Source organism: Botryllus schlosseri, chromosome 6 (genome assembly GCF_051294905.1).
Source record: "Botryllus schlosseri isolate E-star chromosome 6, Bs_hap1, whole genome shotgun sequence".
NCBI lineage: Eukaryota > Metazoa > Chordata > Ascidiacea > Stolidobranchia > Styelidae > Botryllus > Botryllus schlosseri.
The window spans coordinates 14,755,993-14,780,460 of record NC_137241.1 but is presented as its reverse complement, the minus strand read 5'-3'; the positions used below and the strand labels follow the sequence as shown (position 1 = coordinate 14,780,460).

At 41.3% G+C, this 24,468-nt stretch overlaps 1 protein-coding gene across 2 annotated transcripts; it reads right to left on the bottom strand.

The window, feature by feature from the left end:
* Positions 1–7,247: 7,247 nt before the first annotated feature.
* On the bottom strand, positions 7,248–17,494 carry LOC145441084 (cytochrome P450 26B1-like). Of its 2 annotated transcripts, none has more exons than XM_080318871.1 (8): positions 17,193–17,494; positions 16,521–16,628; positions 16,267–16,458; positions 13,129–13,335; positions 12,784–12,947; positions 10,868–11,372; positions 8,528–8,667; positions 7,248–7,934 (listed from the first exon to the last, which is right to left on the bottom strand). In XM_080318871.1, exons 1-8 carry the CDS (start codon positions 17,376–17,378, stop codon positions 7,709–7,711), a joined length of 1,728 nt encoding a protein of 575 aa, XP_080174997.1. In that variant the 5' UTR covers positions 17,379–17,494; the 3' UTR covers positions 7,248–7,708. The 2 variants fall into 2 exon arrangements, with proteins under 2 accessions (XP_080174997.1, XP_080174998.1); XM_080318872.1 differs by having other exon boundaries at positions 16,521–16,623; positions 17,193–17,324.
* Between the last annotated feature and the right edge of the window lie 6,974 nt (positions 17,495–24,468).

The following is a 24,468-nucleotide window of genomic DNA, read 5'->3' as shown; positions in this document are numbered from 1 at the left end:
AAGCTTGAACACTGCACATGGCGTGCAAGTGAGAGAAAATAGAAATATAATGAGTTCGATAGTTAAGCCGGTGATGTTCTGTGCCTCAAATAACATCGCTTTCCGTGGGCATTCCCAACACGAAGGAAATTTTATGAAGCTCCTTCAGTTTCGCATGTCCGCTGGGGACGAATATTTGATAAAACATTTTGATCGAATGTCCGGGAATGCCAAGTACACTAGCCCTACCATACAAAATGGGATGCTCAGGATTGCCGGCAATGTGGTTGTTGAAGAGATCGTCGCTGAGGCTAACGAATCGTTCGTGTCTGTAATAGCCGACGAGTCTTGCGATATTGCCGGAAAAGAACAGCTCAGCATTGTTTTGAGGTATGTGAAAGGTGATAAAGTACACGAAAGTTTCACGGGATTTGTTGAAATGGATTCCGTTTCCGCAGAAGCAATTTCTGAAAGTATTTTATCTCATCCCTCTACAATTGGGATGGATTGGTCGGGCAGGGATACGATGGGGCATCGACGATGGCAGGTCACGTGAGTGGTGTACAAAAACGCATTCATGGTAAGTACCCTCGAGCAATCTTTGCACACTGTGCCTCTCATTGTTTGAACTTGGTCATTAACGACCAAAGTAAAGTTCCTGTAATCAGAAACACCTGTGACATCATCAGGGAAACTATCCGTTTATTCAGAGATAGTCCCAAAAGGCGCAGCATTTTGGGGATTAACATACCGTTATTCTGCCCAACCAGGAGGTCCGAGAAATATAAGAGCATCCGCACCTTCAAGTCTAATTTTCTGCGTGTACTAGATGCTCTTGGTTCTTTGTCGACGGAAACAAGCAGTGAGACTAGGGGAAAGGCATTCTCTTTGAAAACTGCTTTAGAAAAATCTGAGGTCGCTTATGCTGTTTGCTTGATTGGAAGATTTTCGGCTCTTATAGAACCACTAGCACGCAAGCTCCAGACTGTTGGTATCAGCATGCCATGCGTGAAGAGCTTGTTTAATTCTCTACAGAGCATTCTTGACCGCGACCGCAACGACCCGGAAGTTTCGCTGCAGAGTGCAGATATACAAAGAAACCTGTGAAGTACTCGGAGTAGAAGAGCTGAGAATGACTAGAATAGTTGAGGTACAAGTTTACCGTGCTAACGTCTGTGCTGAATCGGCTTTGGAATATTTCCGGCGTTCGGTATATGTCCCGTACATCGACGGATTGAGTAACTCTCTCCGGGAACGTTTCAGGGACAACTCCTCATTACTTGCGTTGCTATCCATCCTTCCACCAAACAAGCCAGCCAAGTTAGATGAGATTGAGCGTTTGTATTCTTTGGATAACCTTGGCAACGAAGTAATTCTCTGGAGATCGTCTTTGAATTCCCAAGTTAACCAGGAAAGTTTACTTGACCTTCTTCTGAGTGCTAAGGATTATCCAAGCGTGCACAGTGCGATCCAGGTCATCCTGGCCTTGCCAGCAACAACGGTGGGGGCTGAAAGGTCATTCTCCTCCATGAAGCGGGTCAAGACCTGGCTACGCTCAACAATGACTTTCGATCGCCTCTCAGATTTATGTGTCATTCATTGCCATCGCAAAAGGATGAACGAGGACAAGATCGATCGAGTTGTTACGAATATGGCAGGCGCGAGGCGACGAATAGAGTTGAAATAGAATTGATTCATAATTTTTGGCAATACATTCAAATTTTGCTCACATCTGTTTTATGATTTGTTTTCAATGACCATGTTGTTGCAAGAAAGCTAGCCAATGGTTGCGGATATTGGGTATAGACACTGTGTTATCACTAGCCTATTGAAAGTCGTGTCCACTCAGCCGTGATTGGCCGGCATCAGGTCAGAAGTTACCAGATTATTATGAGACGAATAACACTAAAGCAATCACTGATGTTTTGCTGAGAAGAAAGATCACTATCTTTTCAAGTAGCAACATTTTTGAGACCGCAAAGAGAGTTCACCCGGAGTCATAAAAACAAACTTACCAAAGAAAACTAAATATTGCGAAAATGCCCATAGCCCGATGATACCTCTTGCGGATAGCTGTTTCGATGGCGTAATACTCTAGAGAGCGATATCTTTAATCTTTGTTACAACGATACACCAGACCAGACATGGGGTGATTACTTCATGAATGTAATCGATTGCGATTACGATTACTTCTGAATGACGCGATTACGATTACGATTACGATTACAGCAAAATCGGGAAGTAGTCGATTACGATTACGATTACATTGGAAATGTAATCACGATTACTCACGATTACATTTATTTTGCATCTTAGAAGTTATGTTGGCAGACAATATATGGATTGCGCTGAAAAGGCCTAATGAGATAACAAACTCCCGTTAAAAAAGATGCGTTATTTGTTTGTTACGTCATAATATATACATTGCCCATTTTCATAGAGGTCAATTTATCGCGCCCAACGATTTGCATTCTTGTCAGGGCCATAACTGCCGCACCCCAAATTTCCCAATAGGGTGAAGAGCGAGCTCGAAGGGGACTCAAAAAGTATTTCGTAAACCAACATAGGTTATAGAGTCTTTTCGAGAGATCTAATTAACTTGAAAATCCTCTCTAGATCAATGATTGCCAACCGCGGATCCGAGAGCTGCATGTGGCTCTCAGCTAGCCAACTTGCGGCTCCCCTTGACGTTGGAAAATCCAACAAAAATAATAAAAAATCAATCTATAACAAAAAAAAGTGATATTCAAAAATTTCACTTGCTTTGCTTGGAGTCTGGAGTTTATAATTTAGGGCGAAGACCAATTCCTTTGGTGTCGAGTAGCGATTCTCTACTCAGCAACGATTTCGTTACTCATGTCAAAAAGTATGCTCACACTCAAATGCGTCTGGATCGGCACTCAAATTTAAGTCTGCTCATCACCAGACTTAATTAAGTGCAGGTGGTGTTACAACACGTTTTACAACGCTATCTGACCAGCAAACCAATTGATTATTTGACTTGATTGTTAAGTTCAACGGCCGCATTGAATGAATGCTTTTTAACCATGATGAAAATGTTTTCAAGTCCTATTGTAGTTAATGTGGCCACTGACCCTATAGTAATTTACAACTTGAGTTGCTAGACATGCAGTCAGATATAAAGACATGACAATTTGTTTATGCGTGTCAAGAAAGTTTTTCTTTTAGTCTACTACGTTTGAGCCACTACAATATCATTTCATTATATAACAAACCGGAGGTCACGAATTAAGAACACACACAAAAGTAATTATAACAAAAAACCAGAGGTCATAATTATGAATTATGTTGCCCCAGCTCTACAGGTAGGTAATCGTGTGGCGAGATAGCGCAGTGGTATAATCCACGGCTGCAACACCAATGGGTTGCGGGTTCGAGTCTGAACGAGGTCGACTTCGGAATTCCTATTTAAGTGTTGGAGGTTTATCTAGGCTCCTCCTCGCCGCCTCATCCCCGTAAGCGATGTCTTAGAAAAAGCTTAGAAGTGGGCCGTGCTACAAGTCGGCAGATACGGAATCGAAAATGCATATAATCGCCCAGGTGTAAATGTATGTGGTAGTCGACAAACACCATGATTACCTCAAACAAATAAACTCTACAGGTATATCTAACCATAGCGGGCTGAGAGAGGATTAAAAATTAATAGTAAAATATTGCAATTACTAAATTTCTTGACGAACTTCAGTCTTCAACTTGAGATTACCACCCTACGGGGGCCAAAGACCAACGTTTGGACTGGGAGACGAATTGCTGTTTTGGTCCTGGTTCCAGCTACAACCCACGCTAACATGATATATAAGCCCATGGCCTTGGCGGCAGGTCCCAATGTTGAATAAATAATTATGAAATAACGATAGGCGCCCGTTTGAAGTAGAGTCATATGAGAATAAGACGAAGCGAACGTAAAATTATGTCTTCAACTTAATACAGATTCTGTCCTGCAAGCTGCCGTTACGAGAAATGGCAAAACGGCTCGCTTATGATATATATATCACCAGCTGTTGAGTTTTACTGCTTCGTGGAAACCGCAATGTTTTATTTGACGAGTAGAAAATTTCAAATCTTTGTCCGGTGTAGGCTACGTACGGACTGGATAGGCCTACTGCTCGCCAAGCAGCAACGGTCAAACTGCGTTTAACTAAGCATAAGCATAACCAAACATCAACACATAAGGTACTATTTTAATCTATAGGCAGAGCGGAGATAAATAATACTGCTGCGAGGTAGTGGCGTGTGGTACGCGTTGATAACCTGATATACAGCACGGCGGGTGTTCTTACGATCAGTCTAATGGACGACGTAGGTACACCGAATAGCTATTTACTGTGGACACTTCTTACACAATGACGCACAAAGCTAAAAGGCTGTTTCTGACGTAATAATGAGCAGTGGCGTTTGAAAATCAGACGTTTGTGCTGTCACGAACCTGGTATAACATCTTTTCCTTGTTCACGAATGTTCAGTTTATGTCATAGTCCTTGTACAAATAAAAAGTAATCGTTCTTTCACAGAGAAATCGATTAGATATGGGAAGTAGTCGATTACGATTACGATTACTTCGGATATTTTTCGAATGTAATCGATTGCGATTACGATTACTTGAAAATGCTGTAATCGTCGTAATCGATTACGATTACTAATCACGATTACCCAATGTCTGCACCAGACACGCCGCGATAAAGTATGCAGATGTGACGTTCATCTTAATTTTAGTGAACCGACACAAATTCGTGGGAAAGTAGGAGGCTTCTACATCAGGTGGCGGCTGGCGGTATCTTGAAACAAACGCTCTGTATCTCCCTTTGACTCATCCAAAATTTCGCCCCCCCCAATTTTTTTTCTGGCTACGCCCTTGGCCTAAACCAGTGGTTCCCAACCTGTGGTACGCGTACCACTAGTGGTACGCGAAGGTCTGCCAGGTGGTACGCGAGATATTCTGTTTTTTTCGACCGACGGGAGTTTATTAGATCCGGTGAGGTTGAACACAAAGATTGTTCTCCAATAAACTTCAGGCTTAGCATGGCCTCCTCGTACTCGACTCTCGCTTCTCATGCTATTCCCTAGCTGCTAATTTTCCCTTCTACGTGGGAGCAAGGATTTTCATCTCTGATGACTCAAGTCGAAGAAACGAAACCGACTTGTTGCGCCCATGTATGACTTTCGGTGCGCTGTGAGCAAACAGATGCCACGCATCGACCAGCTAGTGCAGTGGTTCTCAAACTGGGGGTGTGAAAGCATCTGAAGGAGGCGCGAAGCTGCGGCCAACTGAAAAAAATTTTTACCTTCATTTCATTCTTTGGCTCTGTGTCTAGTCCTAATTGCATAATTGAGAATTCTCTTATCAACTGTCATAACAGTCCATGCCGTCAAATTATTTGCTGGGATTGCTAGCATTCTGGATGCATTTTGTGATATGACGATAAGGGTGGGCGCGCAATTTTTCACTATCATAAACAGGGGGGTCTAGAAAAGTTTTAGAACCGCTGAGCTAGTGGAAAATAAACAAATGCAGCCATCGCATTCTATAAATTGACGTTTGTTGTTTGCTGTTATTTCATTATGTTGTTCTTCTTGTGACTGGTGGTGAAAACGATTCCATGAATCTCATCGACTCTGGCTGATAATGCCTATAGTTTATTAGTATTCGCTATTATGCCTTGTATAGGTCAAATACGTCATTATGACGTCATAAATAACGGAAACATTTTTGACCGCCTTTAGCGCGCGTAACTTATGTAGGTGGTACGCGAGCACTGCATAAAACCTCGAAATGGTGCGTGGGTGAAAAAAGGTTGGGAACCACTGGCCTAAACGTACCAGAAGCAAATTTATTTCGTGAGAACTACACTATTCTAAGTTAGTATTTTTACATGGGGCATATCCTTTTTATCTGCTGTTCCCGTCTGTAATGTGGAGCTCAGATTGAAAAGGGCGCTACTATGAAGGATAGCATAGAATCGCGCACAGCGCGAAGAAAATTTCGAGATTATTTAATATTCAATTAATCAAACATTCAATTTGCCTGTCGACGGCCGCCCACACATACTAATTAAATTACGTTTCACGGCCGCACAAATTACCTTCTACGGCCGCAGGTGGCCCACCCCTGGTCTACAACTTGAAGTCATGAAAAGCTACTTCACTGGACGCCAACAAATGGTTTCAATCCCCAACAGCTTGCCCTCTCCTCATTTGGTTACTTGTGGTGTACCCGGAGGCTACGTGTTTGGGCCGGTTCTCTTCATTTTATATGTCAACCACATTTCTGATACCTCCTCATTTAGTACTACACTGTCGCCTGATGATACTCAGCTCCTCTCTAACGCCAACTATAGACCGAACTTATTCTCAAACTGGGGGGCTTCCAAGTTTAAACAACGGCAATAATCTGAATTGGTCAACGATTTAAAATGTCATTGTTGCGCCGCGCCATCCATAGACCGTCGCTAGATTGTGACTGATACCCGGTCTTGCAACGGTCAGAATATCTATCTGAACTGCGTTTAACTGGCCAATGTGTGTAGGTAAGGGCAGTTCAAAATTATATTTTTTTCTTTCTGGGATTCACTGAATAAATTGTTGAGTTGCCTAATAAAACGCTGCACGTCAGATTTGGCTTAATTCAAACCAACAGAAGCCGACGCAGAGCCAATTGAAGTTTTTGAATTTATTACAAAAAATAAAAAATTCAAATTTTAAGACTCTCTCTCTTTCTCTGTGCGTGTGTATGAGTACCTAAGACACATTTCCCTTCGCTGGCCTTTGTACTTTGTATTACACGCTTGAAACTCGACGACTCAGTGGTTAGCACATACAAGAACGCATTAAATTAGGGTTACCCTTACTACATGTACATTTGTCCTTCACTTTCAGAAAATTGAAAATGTCCTCCGAGGACCCTTTGACGCGAAATACGTGATGCGAGTGCGAGAGGGTCATTCGTAAGTCGAGTCCTAGTGATGACCTCTTTCTTTAGCCAACACCAAAGAAGTATCGTTAAAAAGTGGGTAATAAGGGAGTCGAATCCGATTGATGACCTTTTTTAGTCAGCACAACAAGATTTCAATTATATATTTCAAAATCAGCTGTTTTCAATTTCGGTAAACTAACTTGTATCATTCCATAAGAGTGCCCGCCTTTCCAGATTTCAAATATGTTGACCCTATAGTTTAAACACGATTAGATTCCGCCACAAATTTCTGCGCCGAATACCAAAACCACACCTTATCGACTGACTCGTCACGGTATTTTACATATCGTGATAAACACAGTGTAATATATTTGCAACGAGTAAAGTGTGTTACACGAGTAAACTGCTACGCAAAAGCAGAATAATTGCAAACCCTTCAGTCAGCTATATGATTCCGAATACATATGTATTATAGTCAGACTGAAGTCGAAGTTGGTACGCAAAATTATTCATCATCTTTATCGGTCTTCATCCTTCTGGAGATCCGAACCGCCATGCTCATAGTTTATGAGTTCAATTCTGGTGTGACTTCCTCTGTAATCCGCTTGGTTATCCTTCCTTTCATACTAATCCGATGTATTCATAGCATACAGGTTTGGGATTTCTTTGGCTTGCGACATATGATAAAGGGAGAAATAGCAGCCCATATATTCGAGCAATATATAATAGGATGGTGAATAAATTATGGTGTGGTAATTTTGTAGCAATTTTTAATTGAATCCAAGCACTTTGCCAATATCACTTCACGTCGTCATGTGGCTTCTTGTCTTCCCGTCTGTTTAATTTTACAGGTAGGCCATCGGTGGGATGGAGAAAGGGCACCGCGAACATACTCGGCGGCTTTCCTTTAGCGAATTCTAGGCGACCAAAATGTCGGATGAGTTCAATCATGAAAATTTTGAATTGAAGGCGCGCGAATTCCTTTCCGACGCACGTTCTTGACCCTCCACCGAACGGAATCCATCTAAGAAATTTGAAAGAAAGTTTGTAATATTTTAGGGGTTATTCCAAGATTTCTGCGCTTACAGTCCAGGTCAATAACTATCAAATATCGTCTAAATCGGATCACATTTCTCTCTTGCCAAGAGAGCAGAAGAACATTCGTTTGCTAATTTGTGATTTTTTAGGCCTAAAGTCACGATTTTATCTACATTTCTACTTTTTACCTTACTACCATGTATTGCATAGGAATAACAATTTGACTGTATTACTGAAATTTTAAAAGTTTACTCCAATCTCGCCATTTTCCTTTAGGGGCAGGTTGCTCCACGGATTATGTGTGTATTTACCAGTTTTACTGCGAATAAAGAATAGTATAATGATGGTCTATATTTCTGGACGTGTTGACCTCTTTGAGGCGTACATGGTATGTCTAATTATGCGTGTCGTATTTAGATGTCATGCCTTTGAATGTTTCTCCAAGCTATAAGTGGGTCATGGAAGGTCAATTGTATTTCATGCGCAAGACGAAATGTATCTTTGTCGCTTACACAGTTGAACAACGCAAGGGTAAAATAAGTATTTGGCAATGACAGCCCCCAGATTATGTAGACCAACCTGTATCGTGACTCTTTGTTGTCTTTCCAGTTGCAAGGAGCGAATATATCCGGATTGAATTCCGTTTCTTGTTCCCACTCCGCTTCATGCGTATCGCGGATATTGTAAATTATAGTCCAACCTTTCGGCACGCGATATTCCTTTTGAAACAACAAGAAATGAGATTAGATTTTATTCCTCATTATGCTCCGAAAGGATTGATGGTTTCCGGTGTTTCAGCCGAACCGGGAAGCACCTTCACCAAAAAGGTTTTTTAGAAGCACATATCGTGATTACATGTTGTGGGTGTATTGAAAAATAAATTTCCGAAACACCTCAGAAGTTCAAGAGTTAAGAGATAGCGATCTATCACTGAACGGGCCCGGTGTGGAGATAATCTATGCGATAATTACCGTGCGCGGTTCGGTGGGAAAAGTTCACGTTTTGGAAAGAATCAAGTTACTTTTTAATCTCGCGAACGTGAGCCTCCAATTTATCTAGATTACGGTTCAACCGTTCAACGTAAGGTAAACCGCCCGGATATGATAATCTGAAATGGCCTGAAAGCCAATTGACCTCGAAACCTATCTTAAATGATGATATAACTACAGCGTGTATGGATATCTAAGCGTCAAGGTAACGCGCCGTGCGATGCTAAAAATACGCTCGCCTTCTCGTGACCCCGCGAGAATGTAATTCATTCAGTTGGACAACTGTAGACTCGCGTTGCGATTCCGATCATCCGTCGATGTGATGTGTTATAGCAACAGCGCAAACGTAGACATTGCATACGATAAAGTGCATTTAGAAGGTGTGGCTGATTCGTCTACTACCGCAATCAATAAGCACACGCGGCTGTAACTATTGAATCGCAGGCACATTACGTATTGCATATGTTCAATATATCACAAACGCAATTGCGTGCTATGTACTGATCGAATGTCAGGAGACCGACGCATGTATAACTGTCGCTAGAAAAGCGAGCCGCATGATGATGTTATTGTTTTGGTATTCACATGGTTCGACAGTTATGGTCATTTGAAATCAGACCGATATTGCAGATTATGAATCATGATCTGCAGACTTGTAGCATGGTCCACTGTCGTATTTTTGCAAGACACCGATTTTCTGCGAGCGGCATGCAATTAAAAGTTTGTTGCTTGATTTTTGGTAACCATGGTGTTTCGACATCAATGGTCATAATACACCAGGAGCTATATTATTTTTTACTATTCTTGGGCCATCGAGATGTATCCGGGACTGAGCACAACGATTCGAGTAGCCGAACTCAAATCAAGTATGTATTGAAATTATTCCAGTCCTTCAAGGAGATATGATTTTCTTAAAGTGTTGCATTCAAAACAAACGGTGTTTTAAAACATGTTTCAAACAATGTTTTAATCAAAGGCCTTTACTAAAAATTGTGTTTTTTCAAGTTGTAAAATCATGCCATAAGTATGTAAATACTTTCCAAAAACATGTTGGATGATCCCACGAACAATTACCACCCGATATAGCCGACGTATATCGATATGGGATGGTTGGAACCCTCAAAATAGTCGGTTCAACAGCAATATTGCCGATATTTCGTCAAAGAAGCTATATTTACCCTATATTTTCAATTGTCAATGTCGACCCACCGTGACGTAACAATTGAATGTTCGTGACGTCATGACTTTAAAAAGATGTTTTAAACATGTTTGTTTTAAATTGATTTTTGTTTTAAATGCAACCCTAAATGAAATTGTGTATCCTTTGTCACTAAGAATTATACTATCAGCGAGAATTATCGTTTCGATACTTTCTTCCCACCGTGAAAGCGTTGAAACCTCAATTGTTCGTATTAAATTATAGCATGTAAAATATGTAGCGTAAAGTGAAACACTTCAGTGAAAACGAAATTTCTCAACAGTCGTGATCAACTTGCAGCAATTTTACAAAGCGCAATAAAACAAGTGCGATTACAGAAATGCCACAATATCTTTTATGTGATATATAATTGGCATCATTTTCTTCGTGGTCGCATAAGAGGTACATATTTCTACTTTCCAAATCATTCATATACGTATATGACGTCATAATATTTGATAACATTACTCGATTCGGAATCGCATCGCTCAGATACTCGATTTTACCCGGTCCTACTTATAACAATGGCGTGACTTCAGATCCATTGTGACTAATTGTACGTCGATGACGTGTTAATGCAGAAGTTCGAAATTTGAGGGGCAACGACACCTAACATTTCACCCCCTGGCTACACCACTTCCAGAGTCACATTGGCAATATCCTGCAATGACTCTTTCCAAAACTTGTTACCGAGCTTACTGCTTATGTAAAAATGTACAATGATCCACTTACCCCAAGTCTAAAGGTTTTGAGAGCCAATCTATATCCGCCGAGAATCGGTGGCATAACGCGCAAAATCTCTTTGAAGAATTGTTCGAGGTAGGTCATTTTCGACAGCGTTTCCAGAGTCAACACTTTGTTTTTGTCTCGAGTAATTTTAGAGTCCCCCACACTTTGGTTATTGTTCAGCGTGTCCGAGTTAGATTTCCGGTGCCGAATTCCGGAATACGCAAAGCCCTCGTCTGGGAAGGCGGCTGCGTCCGAGTCGACGGTGCCGGTCGGGGAGTCACGAGATGTGGTCGGTTTCAGAAGCCCGAACTGCCGCATTTCCTCTTCCAACTTGCGGAAGACGTGAGGGAATTTTATCAAGTTTATTATCGCGGAGGTGGACACGCTGGCTGTCGTTTGGTAGCCGGCGAATAGCATTTCCACTGTTGTCTCTTTCAATTCCGTATCTGTCATTTCAAGCTGTTCCAGACCTTCGGTGATGCCGCAGGTTTCGTCAACTTGCTCGCGACTGAAGCACAAAGTCTTATATTGACTAGAGGAAATCAATTCATTAAAATGGATCAGTTCTAATGGGTAGGATAACACTTACCGAATAGTAAAATTAGTTCTCTATGGAACGGGATGTCCATTCAACATTTAGTTTTCCATCGTTAGTACTTTCTTTTTGACATTTGTACTATAATATCTTCACTTCTACGGATTGGGATTGAGCTAACTTTGTTTAACAGCGTTTTTGGAGCAAACCTAACAATTTCATGGGGTCCTCAGTGAAATCTGAGTAAAATAGTTTTTTTAATTTTCTCATTCAATTCACAATTTTCTACCCTACTAACTTCGCTTCTACGGGTTGAAGTTTAGCCAAACTCAAGACGAGGAGTTTTTAGGCAGCCTAGCATTTTCATGAGGCCTCCGGTGATTATATATTGCTAATACAAATATGCATACATTGTGAATACTACAATATTCTGCGACTTTACCCCTACCACCCAAGAATTGGTTAATTGACTCGTTTACACCAAGTAGAATGGGTGTACAGAACACGTGCATGGGTGCAAGCAAAATGTAGCCATGGTTTAGTTAGAATACATGACTTCTTTGACAGTATATAATAGGGTTACCATATTTTGGAAATGTGAAAGGGGGACACTATTTTAAAATGTTCAGACTTGCAATACTGAAGGAAAATCCTAAAACAATGATAAATATTTTGCACTTTGTGGTCGGTTGACTAAAGAAAATGGTCAACTTTCTGGCTCAGCTCCCAAAATGCAGTTTTTCTTTCACATTATCAGTTGGTTGACTAAAAAAGGTCACCTTTCCGGTCCAGCGCCCGAAATAGACGCCGGAGTGCAATCAGTGCTGATTTACTGTATTTTGCCCTATATTTACCTAAAATTCTCAAAAAGAGGACAAAATCTTTAAAAAGAGGACATTTGGGCGTCCTCCAATGACACTTTCAAAAAAGTCACAAAAGAGGACTAATCCTCTTATAAGAGGACGTATGGTCACCTTAGTATATAACCTATCTTGTATGTAGTGGGTCAGTATAAAGATAGAACTAGAACTAGGGTAGATATAGGATTATATCATGCACATGGCCGAGGAACAAATGATGCACGTGACGTTATGTGACATGAAATTTTAGTATTATCGAATTATTTTATTGATTGCGTTACGATGCATCGCGGCCGATATATCGATGATGATATTTTTCCGGCAACGACTCGAATCGCGTGAAATGTGTCATGCTCAATTTGCATGCACTGCAAATCATTGTAAATGGTAAACAGCGCGAGCAGGCAGTCAATTGCATCTGTATCGTAACAACCGGATTTGCCTTCAGAGTTGCAGAGTTTGCTGACCGATTAGTGCGTTCCAACGCCATCCAATTTTATGCAATGAAATGTATATATATTTACTTTTCCTTATGAGGCGTTTGTGCCTCCAACACTATTTTCAAAACGCTGGTATTCCCATCGGTATCAGTTGGAGCACCGAGACAGTTCGAGCTTTCCACTTGTTTCCGAAGGTTTCGGACATGATCATCCAGTATCCCATGAATTATCTTCTTTGCCTTCAAAGCCTGTGTGAAAAAGGCATCAAACTGTCAACTGGACGCTTTTCACAATATTGCAACGCTGATAATCGGAATGAAGTCATAATAAGTTATGCGTGTTAACGGAAAACCATGTTGAATAACTGCATGGGAAATTTTAAATATCCACAGAAACTAGTTTGTAAAACAACGATGCGATTGGTCGAACCTTACGGTACCCGGATCCGGGAAGGTCGTAGGGTAGCGAGAAGAGATTTGTTATCATCGTGTCAAATGTCTTGAATAACTCGACTTGCTCATTGCGACTTTTGAAGTCAAGGCCCACGAGCACACGAAAAGCAATGTTGAATGTAAGCTCCTTCGTCTCCGGATAAACCAACTGCTCTCGGCAACCTTCCGCGCACCAAGACTGCATCTGAAAATGATACCGATTCGGATCCAACACTATTTACAAACCTTGGTATCAATAATAAAAACAATATACGTAACAGTATGGGGCTGTTTTAGTGGAAATTACATTAACTCAAATTCGTTGGGTGCTCTAATATCATCCATGTGTGGTCATAGTAGGCTATATAGTCATGGTTGGCAATTACAGCAGACGAGTGTGGAAGTAAGGCCGGAAATTTCTTTCCGGTTACAAGTAGACGTTGCGATGTATTCAAGTAATTGGTTTGGAGAAGTAAATTGAGAAAGAGAGAGAGAAAAAAAAAATTATTCATCATCATCGCAAAATAACAAAACAGGCAACAAGATAGCATAAACATCAGAAACACATGGACCCATACAAAAAAATGGTTACAGTGTCAAGTTCAAAGAGAGATGTGTACGATGTTCAGTTCATAAAATAAGGCCAATATGCTTTATGATTGCTAGATAAAGCTGCAACGAAGTGATCTGTCGATCACCGAGTCTACTGCAGCGTTAATTAGTCAATTTATGTAAATGCATTTTTGCGACCAAGGCAGAATTATGATCTGTCACCATCATTCACCACAGCCAGTCATCATGGTAAGTTCATTCATTGTACTAAGCGAGTACTAAAGCTAGAAGAGAAAGTAATATAAAAAGACATAGATACTTAAGTAAGTATCTAATGAAGACCAAACTCACTTGGGTACTCCAACGAGTACAAGATATTTAGTCACTGATCATCTCTGCATATGGATGGCTAATGGATGTGGGAGAGGGTCACCACACGTCCTCCACTAAAAAGATTTGTCCTCTTTTTTTCACAAAATCGATAGTGGTCTCGGAGGACGGCTAAATGTCCTCTTTTTTGAGAATCTGTACCCTTATTTTTTTCAGAAAAAGTAATAAAATGCCAACAGAAAGTCGACTTCTAATCGAAATTGGTAAGCAGAATTGTATAAAAATGGGTAATGCGGAAGTCGATCAAAATGGTGACTTTTTTATTTTTAGTCAACACTATAAAAGTATCGTGAATTAGCGGGTTAGTCGGGAGTCGAAACAAAGTGATGACCTTTTTTAGTCAACACAGAAGCATTGATAGAAATATTTTTACATTCACCAATTTTTTTTAGCCGGTTCTGTAGCTTTCAGAATTTTTGAAAAGCGTCCCCTTTTTCGGATCTAAAAATATGGCGACCCTACTATAGGAGATATGATAACAATAACAATTACAAACGCGTCCTCGAACATGAGACCGCTGACTTGATCCGGTCCAGATCGCCATGTCAAGCTGTTGCGTGTTTCAAAGTCATTTCAAAAATTGGGTCTAATTGATACATCGATACATATTTACTAGGGATGGTGTGAATGTGAGGTTCACGTTTGCGTTCTGTGTGCGAATCTCAGAAATTTAGAGGTTCGCGTTCGCAAACGAACCTTGGTAGGTTCTGCAGACGCACTGTGAACCTTTATCATATATTATAATTTTCCACGTCATTATAACATTTTGCAGCATAACAAAATAAACACTAAACGAGCTTGCACATTGACAATCTCAACAATTTCACTTGTCTTGTTACTGAAGTTTGCTCGAAACATCCAGTTTTCCGTTTGTAAATATTTAGTGACTCTCTGTTGTGAGCACGACCCGCAATCACACAATATCAGGAACAAAATACGCTGCATGTGGGTATAGTCCGCGAATGATGTTTTTTTAACCAGTCAATGAAATTCATATAAAGAATTCATCGTTGTCTAATGTGAAACAAATCTAGCAGGCGTACGGTAGGGTTATCATACGTCCTCTTTTAAGGGGATTTGTCCTCTTTATTGACTTTTTTGAAAGTGTCCTCGGAGGACGCCCCTTGTCCTCTTTTTTTAGAATTCTGGTCAAATTTACGGCCAAATTCGACTGAGAAGCCGTAAATCAGCACCGAAGTAACGCTCTGGCGGGTATTTACGGGGAAGTTGACCTTTTTTTCAAGTTAACCATCTGATAACGTGGAGGAAAAACTGTATTTTCGTCGCAGGTCGAGAAAGTTGATTTAACTTTTTAGTCAACCTACCACGAAGTGGGAAAAATTGACCATTTTTCAGGATTCCCCTCCGGTTTTGCAAGTCTGAAAATTCTAAAAATTCTTTTCAGATTTCCAAAATATGGTAACCCTAGCGTACGGGAACAATCTTGATTTCATATATTTGTTGTATCATAAAAAGAAATCCTTGCGTAGTGTTGGCTACGCCTGTATAACTTGTTAATGGGATAATATCAGTAATAAACCCTTTTTACACTCCGCTCAATATCAATGTAGCAATACTCAGACGCCGAATACATATTCCGGTCTAGCCTGAACCGTTAAGACCCTTGCAAGTCTTCGTCGAAATTGTTGGCAAAGTAACGGAAGATATTGATTTTATGGGATTAATATATCACTTGATTGCTCCAGATGATAAGTCAGTATGTACTTCAGCATAGTGGCATAATGTGGCCCAAGTCGCCGCTTAATCATGTTTTACATTAATATATCACTTCACTGAAATGAAGGGTTGGAATTAGCAATATGACGTCGCGCGACGTCATGAGGTTCACGTTGGCGTTCACACAGAACCTTTCAAAAAGATTCGAGTTCACACGAACCTGAACCTTTCAGAGGTGCACACCATCCCTTTTACCCGTTTTTGTCACCATAAAGCAGAGTACCCGATTGCCGACGTGCTAGTCGCGCTTTGTAGTCGCAGTTGTTAGGACAATCATTCCGATTCACGGTTAAATCGGAAATTCATCAACCTTGCCAATTTATAAACTGCCCATACTGCGAGCTCACATCAAGCAAGAGGCCATACTTAACTAGTGATAACCGTTACTAGATCAACGACAGAAAACGGATGGGGTTGATTTAACTTCACCAGCGACTAGCCTCCGACTATTCCTCACCTTTTCGCGTACAGTTTCCTGAATGTGAGGGAGGTACTTGTTCAGCGCGTCTCTCGTAAATGCTTTTAGGAAAGCGTTCCGCCGATGCTTATGCAAATTGCCAACAGAATTCGCGATTGCCGTTTTCCCGAGAATCGTCTGCACAGTGGTCGGCCAGATCGTGGCCAAAGTCTCGTGCTTCGCGGTCAGAATCTGTAATTTGAAACCACGTGGATTTAAATTTACGCTTGTGGGCGTATTTGGAAAATGGACACCTGCTTCACGTAATCGTGGCCCGTGACTTTGACCATCGTCCTGCCGATGAAGTTCGTGGAAAACGCTTTTCCGTATTTCATTCTCCGGTTAGAATTGAACCGGCTGCCCTGGTGAAAGCGACAGATGAATCAATCGTTCGGCGGATATTGCATATACGATCAGCGCTTTATGCCGGAATTGGAAAAAGCTGCGACTGTTCGCTGACACGTCTAACTCCATTACTGTAACCATATGTGATGATTATTCCATAACAACACGGAAGCTCTTTATCTAATTTACACCACGCAGCAGCATAGCGAACTCATAATATGTTCATTTGTTATCCGCGTTCATCAATCACGGCGTGTTATTCTCTATCTAGTTATGTTTCCACACTGCTACCAGTCTCACGATTCAGTATATGCTCTTAATAATAGATTAATGTGTAAAATCTGTTGAATCTCGAACATTTACGTAAATCGTGTTTCCACCCAAAATAACGCAGCCGTGGGAATAATCATCAACGTACAGCTCAACAAGTGATTGTGTACACAAACACAGAATGTACGATCGTTCGCTACATCGAAAGTGATCGGTGGTTGCTAAAGCTACCTTCAAAAGTCTGCGGCCATCATTGTCGTGCTTCCTGTTTGCAACGAAAAGCTACGTACAACACTCCAGTTTCGCCTCACCTGCAAGGCCCACAGATGGGTTTCTCCGATGATCGGCATTCCGAAATCTCCGGGGGGTATCGGTAAATCTCGATGCGGAGAAGTGGAGTCCTGGGCAGTCCAGAGAATATAAGATCGCCATGTCAGTTTGAATGCGTGATAGAGAACTATTGGCCCGACAATGGTCCAGCAAATTATCCAGATCATCACAATCGAATTTTCAAGTCAACCAATTCCTTGGTGATCGAAAAGTCACTTTTCGCATTCCTTCATTGGAGAGTCACCGTAAATAGATATGTATTTTTCGCATAGCGTTACTAGCCCTGTAGCGACATAAATAAACTTGATTCCGTCCGTCATAGTTTTTACATATGAGGCTTATGGCTGATATCAACAGCTTCAGTACAGCAACAGTTTCGAACATGATGCAACAATGGTTAAGTCTGGAATATCTCTGTGAACGAGCTCCGGCATCCGAATAATATACATCCGATTATACAATCAATAACCGACGTTTAATAGGACTATTTCAGCACAATGATGTCGAACTCACTTTGCGTAATTATTTCCCCTGCGAACAATCTATGCCTCAAATCAGAATACCGATTCTCGCAAAACTGCGACCACATTTCCATTTCTTTACTATAACATCTCGTTCGCAATCGGGCTGTTGGCGCTTATCTCTTTCAGTCGCATAGACACCTACGCTAGAACCATAAAAGAACGGCTGTATCTGCAACATAATCCGTCTCAAGAGCAGATAATCTGAAATGTTTGGAGAAAGTGGTACTACTGTCGAGAGCACTGAAAAATTTCAATTATTTACAAATTAGTTTCTAATCCCTACTTGTGTTTTACGAAATGACTTGTTCAACTCGAATTTCAGCGCGTATCGCCAACAGATGGCAATTCGGGCTCGCGGCGTCATTATATTATCCACGGTCTCACCGGCCGATTGGTAGCAGTCGATATTTGAAAAGCTGTCGGCACGCCACCCGCGTCTACGCCTCTCACGTTGTTGTCTAGCTATCCTTCTCTAGGAATTTTGTCGCTAATTCGGTAAGCCATCACCTGAAATACAACCTCCATAAGTCTGCAACATGCGCGATCGCGGTAATGGCACCGGCAGATGTGGTCTTTATACACGCACGAAAACAGTAGTTGCGAAATTAGCCGTTCATCTTTTTACTGCATTCTTTTTGAAGTTGATCTACTCAACGGGGAACGCAATTGGTCACGCGACATCCAGTCATGTTGACGGACAGCAAACAGCAAACGGGGTTCGCCGAAAAGCTGATTTTAAGAGGGAATATAATCTCCGCTGGAAGGGGAAGATATGCAAAGCATGTTAGTCAAAGAAGGAAATATAAATTAACGGCCATGGCACCGTATGCGGCTAATTGTCGCTTCCCTGTTATAAAGGGTGATCCGCGCGAAAGATATGAGCAAAGGAATTCTCGAAATAATTGAGACAGGATTTGCAGCGCGCAGCTTACGACGCCGTTTAAACCTTTATAATTCCGGCTACACGCTGGATTATTTTATGATTGGCAATCCGATTGACTAACTCTAAACTTTTAAGACGACCGTTGTTAGACACGCCATCGTTAAATGCGTCTTAGCTCCGGTATAAAATGAATATTCAGTACGTGGAAAAAGCAAAGAGATCTGAAATATGTCCTATCCCAACGGTAATATCTTTCTCAACTACGCCGTAAGAATCAATTCGTTTCCCGGTTGTAGTGATTTAGTATCACAAACACGAAGCGTAAGTCTTTTGTGAATGTGGAACGCATCAGCAAATCCTTCACTGCAGCGGATAGTTTTCACAATAAACTTAACTCTGTCGTCGAATCAGCGCGATTATCCATTACGCAACAAGGGACGAAAATATCTGACGCCTGGCGAGGTGATACGCTGTCTAGGTGATGTCAATTTTCTTGTAAACGCGCGCAATCGATTGCAACGACAATCCAATTCTTTTCGTGGAATCGTGCATGTTGACTTTCGATTGGGAGCATTGACCGAAGTAACGTGTGGGCAATATTCGCCCGAATATAACATAACATATAACAAGTACAAGGTATGCATGGGTTCAAAAATATAGTCATACCAGCGCGTGTGTGAGTCAAGTCCTGAACTCTTGCCGATTGCGAGGAGATAAAGCTAACAACCTATATTGCGCTTAACTCTGTCATCTATTGCTGTCTACTGCTGGAGCTAGCTAAAGAAAAAACGTTACCATCAAAACGCGATAGGTCAACGAAAAAGAATTATTGCAGATTTAACTCAAGCACAGTTTGTCCCGCAGCGTGTCAGATACAATTCGGTAATGGGTGTGGATTGGATTTGGACTCGTGACTTTTGTGGTTTTGAATAAATTGCAGTTTGTTTTCAAGTGACCGATTGTGTAAAGTATCCGAGTTTTGGAAAATAATATTCAGTAGTTTTTAGTCTTGGACTGCAGTTTAGTGACATTCACTTGTAACGGCATCTACAGACCGTAGACAATTTCCACTGTTGCTCGGAGAAACAGAAATCATATGTAGATATTGGCGAACAACGATTAGTTACACATACAGTAACCACGTGCATGCGTGAGTTCACAACAATCAATTCATATTTAAAGCTAAAAGAGTGACATCCAAAAAGTGAGAAATCAAACCCCCTCGTATTTGCACGCACGCCAGTAGCTATTGTAGGCTTCTGCAGTTAATCGCACTGCGTTTATAGACCGATACTAGTCGCAAATCGAGACCATGCATTACCTTGAGTATAGCGCGTTGTATCGTCGTGTCAAATTTTGATGAATCATCACCTCGATATAGTACTACGAGGACTCACTAAAATGTATCATGTATCTTTGCCCTACGCTGAACCTCACATTTGAAACTTCATGGATTCGTGAAAAACATTCACCTTTACGGTTCACCTCCCTCGACGCCGATAGATCAATTTAATCTTCCATTAGCATCCGGCCCGATACGCCGATGCCGGCAGCACAACTTTCATCAACAACTTTAAAATCTTGAAAAAGCGCTTCTAAATTCCAAACTCAATACGGGAGTACATAATTACACGATACAACATCAACTTGCAATTATCTTCCATATCGCAATCAATTGCACTATTCTGTTCCAACGAAACTCTACGGCATAACTAAATTTTCTCATTGTCATTCGATGAGAATACATGTATGGATTCACCTAGAAATGGTCACGGCGATAGCGAAATTGCAAGTATACAACCAATAATTTCGTTGGTAAGCGAACAAATCACGACAAATATACGAGGTAAGGCTGTTTGAAGAATTTAGCAGTCGATTAATGCAGATTCTACTTATACCTTCATTTCGATATAATCACACAATTACTGTAGATGCAGATAGTCGCAATGAATAGCCGAAATTACAGTTGCTAACATTCCCTCTACTCATCTACCATTCTCTCCACATCGTTATATCCACTGAGCAATTGCATCGTAAAACCACCACAACTTCGTTGTGATTTTTCGATAGGATCTGAGCCGTCGGGAACGGTTTTTGGGTGAAAATCGAAAATTTCTGGTGTGCGGTTGTTTTGGAAGTCATGGAGCGTGACGCGGTAACCTTTTCCTGAACTGTCTTTAGACAAAGTTCAAGCCGCGTTTCAAGACTCGAATATTTGCGGAATGACGGTCGGCGCTGCTGCGTTGATTGCAATCTCTAATAAGAAGAAACGAGGTGAGACGCCTGCGAGTGCGAGCAAGGCGTAATCCACGGAAAATTCGACGGCAGCGGAACGCTACATTTCCAATCTGCGTTATGTATACGTGAATCTCATAACGTCACAGCGGGAAAGATATTAAAATCCTGGGTGGCTTTTGAAGTTCTCCGCGTCTTAAGGGTCATGCCCTTTTTACCTGAATAGTCTGCGATAATCCGCGCGGTATTCGATTTCGAGGTACCTCACTTCGTTTGACCTCGATTAGGAACAGGCCGCAGTTTTAACCCCACGTTATTCATCCGCCTTCCCTGATGAGTTTTTGTGGCACGTGGATTCCCATTCACTTGCTTATAGTGCGAATGCGTGTACATCAGATTCCAAATGATCGCATATCTATAAACTTCAATAGCAGCCGAGTCGGGATTTACAGTTATGCTGCGAAACTGTCATTCAATCTTAAGTGTGGGAAGAATGCGCGTGAAAGGATGGTACTAACGAACACATGGTCAATGGTCATGTAAGTAATGTAATCAGGTAGTTATATAAGATTGACCAAAAATAGAGTTTCTATTGCCGATGAAATCAGAGGAGGTCAAAGGTAGAGAACATGACGAACAAATTCATTCATCTCGAATCAAATTATTTCTAACAACAACAATACTCCATTGCGAGACTTGAATTAGAGCTACTTCGAAAAATTAAGATCATTATAGTCACGATGAAAAAGAATCACATTTATCCAACAGTGCAGCGCTTTTCGACCAGTGGGATGGTAGGCACTTGTGCGAATAAAAAAATTAGCAGTGCGAATGAAAAAATTAGCAGTGCGAATGACGACGGTGGTGCGAATTGCGCGGATGAAAATCGTAAATGATTGTTATTGATTTCAAATTAAGGTGAATATAATTCCTCTGTGCTGTGCATTTGTGCTACTGTCTACTTTGATTGCAAGAACCGGACTATTCGCTGCCGACCGTTATCAACGGAGAATATCCAATATCCATATCGAACGGGTTGGCCTTCCAGCGACGGTCATTTTTGGCCAAGGTTTTGTCGCCGCTGATGTTTTGGCAACGCATTTTATCAGCGGTATGCTGGCCAAATCTCTACATCTTCATGTTCCCCGACGCAGAAGGGGCTGGCCTTGAAATGAGCGAGTCTCATAGGCCTGAACTCGCTCGTTGCACACCCGTCACCCTTGCACCAGTTCATCCCAGCAGCTAGGGATGGTGTGAACCTCTGAAAGGTTCAGGTTCGTGTGAACGCGAACCTTTTTGAAAGGTTCTGTGTGAACGCGAACGTGAACCTCATGACGTTACGTGACGTCATATTGCTAATTCCAGCCCTATCTTTTAATGTAGTGATAGCCTATATTATTGTACACGATACCTAGCGATGACTCGGGCTACATAAAGCCACAATGCAGAAGTACATATTGGCGTTTTAAACGTCGCTAAATGTAGCAACTGGGGCAATCAAATGATATAATGATCCCATAAAATCAATATCTTCCGATGCTTTGCCGACAATTTCGACGAGGACTTGCCAGGGAATATAAGCTTTACATCAGGGGTCTCCAACACGCGGCCCGCGACCTGATTTGAAAAAAATTCAGAAAAACGCTTAGTAAATCATGTTGAAACGCTAAAATTGATTTCAGTTGAAACATAATGTTGTTGTTTTTCAAAGTGAGCCATTCTATGTGCCCACTATCACTATTACTCACTAGTTGATACGGCTTCGGCATGGTAATATCATTCCATGGATGAAGAATTTGCTGGTACGAATGGGCATATTGCCTTGACGTGCAATGGCCCACCACTGCCAAGACCGAGACGCCTGCAAAACGACTTCGGGCGCTTCAAAAGACCATGCTTTACGAGGAGATAGTTGTCTAGCAAGTAGGCCTACCGTGTATAGCTAACCCCAATATTGATTCTTCAATCCATGGGTGGCCAATCTGCAGCAGTAGAAGGAAAATTATGCGGCTGTCGACACTTGTAATAACAACCCTAAGTTTTCACAGATACCCCCTGCATCAGCTGTATCTGGGAATCTGATCACATTGGCCGAGAAAGGATAAATATTTCATAGTAATATGTGAAACTATACTAATATTTATTGACGAAATTCACTCATGAACATGAAAAATTTTTCGCGCTTCGCGCGACTACAGATTGGTTCTCTGTGGTTCTTTACAACATAACTACTAACGATTTGGTGCGCATAGTAAGCCGATATGTGCATATAGATTAGTTCGGAGTGTACCGGCAATGGACATGGACATGATAACGTGAGTATTTGGCCCCAGCTAGTTTATCACGACTAACCACCGGTATGCGGCCGCAGGCTACATGAGTACGCGAAATGCGGCCGTGAATTACAAAAATGTTGGCCACCCCTGCTTTAGCGGCTAAAGAGTGTTGTCATTGTCAGGTATCGTGTACAGCTCATAGTCCAAAATATAATGACATTGATGATCATGATACTTTTTGTTGTATTTGTGTTTGTTCAATAAAATATTAGTTCTTTTGTGGTGACTATAACCGTCGCCTATGTTAGAAAGCACAGCGTTGTAATAACGTAGAGTTATCAGACGTGGTTGTTGAACTGCGTTGCCTACTTTTATATCGATATTGATGTCATGCGGCCCGCGGCCTCCAGGAATTTGGAAAAGTGGCCCGCGACCTATTTTGAGTTGGCGACCGCTGCTTTACATCGTAAAAGTCTTGGCCATACCATAATGCATTCGGCGTCTGATTATTGCGACATTGATATTGAGCAGAGTGTAAAACAGGTTTCTATACATGCTACTGATATTACCCTGCAAGTTATACAGCTGCAGCCAACACCTCAATCACACGGATTTGGTTTTAATAATACAGTAAACCTGCTATATTTGTTACATCAGAAAACGATATCAATCTCCTCTATTGGTTGGATAAGCATCATTCGCTGACTACATGTAGTGTATTTTGCTAGTGATGTTGTGTGATTGCGGGTCAATACCACAGCATAGAGTCACTAAATATCCACAACCGGAAAGCTGGATATTTCGAGCAAACTTTTGTAACCATTAAAACAAATAAAATTTTTAGATTGTCAATGGGCGTGTTCGTTTTGTGTTGATTTTTTATTCAGCCAGCATCATGTATAGAGTGGCCCGCAGTTGAAATGCAATAAATTCGAACCAAAGATGTAATAATGACCTGAAAATTGTAATATATGAAAAGGTTCACAGTGCAGAACCTACCAAGGTTCTGTTGTGAACGTGAACCTCTAAATTTCCGAGGTTCACACACAGAACGCGAACGTGAACCTCACGTTCACACCATCCCTACCAGCAGCCTTCAAGAAAAACCAGTCGGACAAATCTTATCATGAATTCAAACAGTTCGGCAGATTCTTATAATCAAGCCGTATCTTCTACGTGTCTCACTCATTGGCTATAGTACACAACACAGTGACCTTTGATATCTAAAAACTATCGCTGAATTTTTTGTAATAAATTCATCAAATATCACATACATATTAACAGATAGCTCTGTCACCGTGTCGAACCAAAATTATACCTTTTGCGGCCAGGGCTGTGG

Bases quoted from the DNA above. Each gene is read 5' to 3' on its own strand.
- LOC145441084 (XM_080318871.1), bottom strand. From the start codon at position 17,378: ATGATCTGGATAATTTGCTGGACCATTGTCGGGCCAATAGTTCTCTAT. The intron at 12,948-13,128 runs GTTCGACCAATC...TTTTTCACACAG, and splicing joins CCGGATCCGGGTACCGTAAG to GCTTTGAAGGCAAAGAAGAT. The intron at 7,935-8,527 runs GTTGGTCTACAT...CAAATTTCTTAG, and splicing joins AACAAAGAGTCACGATACAG to ATGGATTCCGTTCGGTGGAG.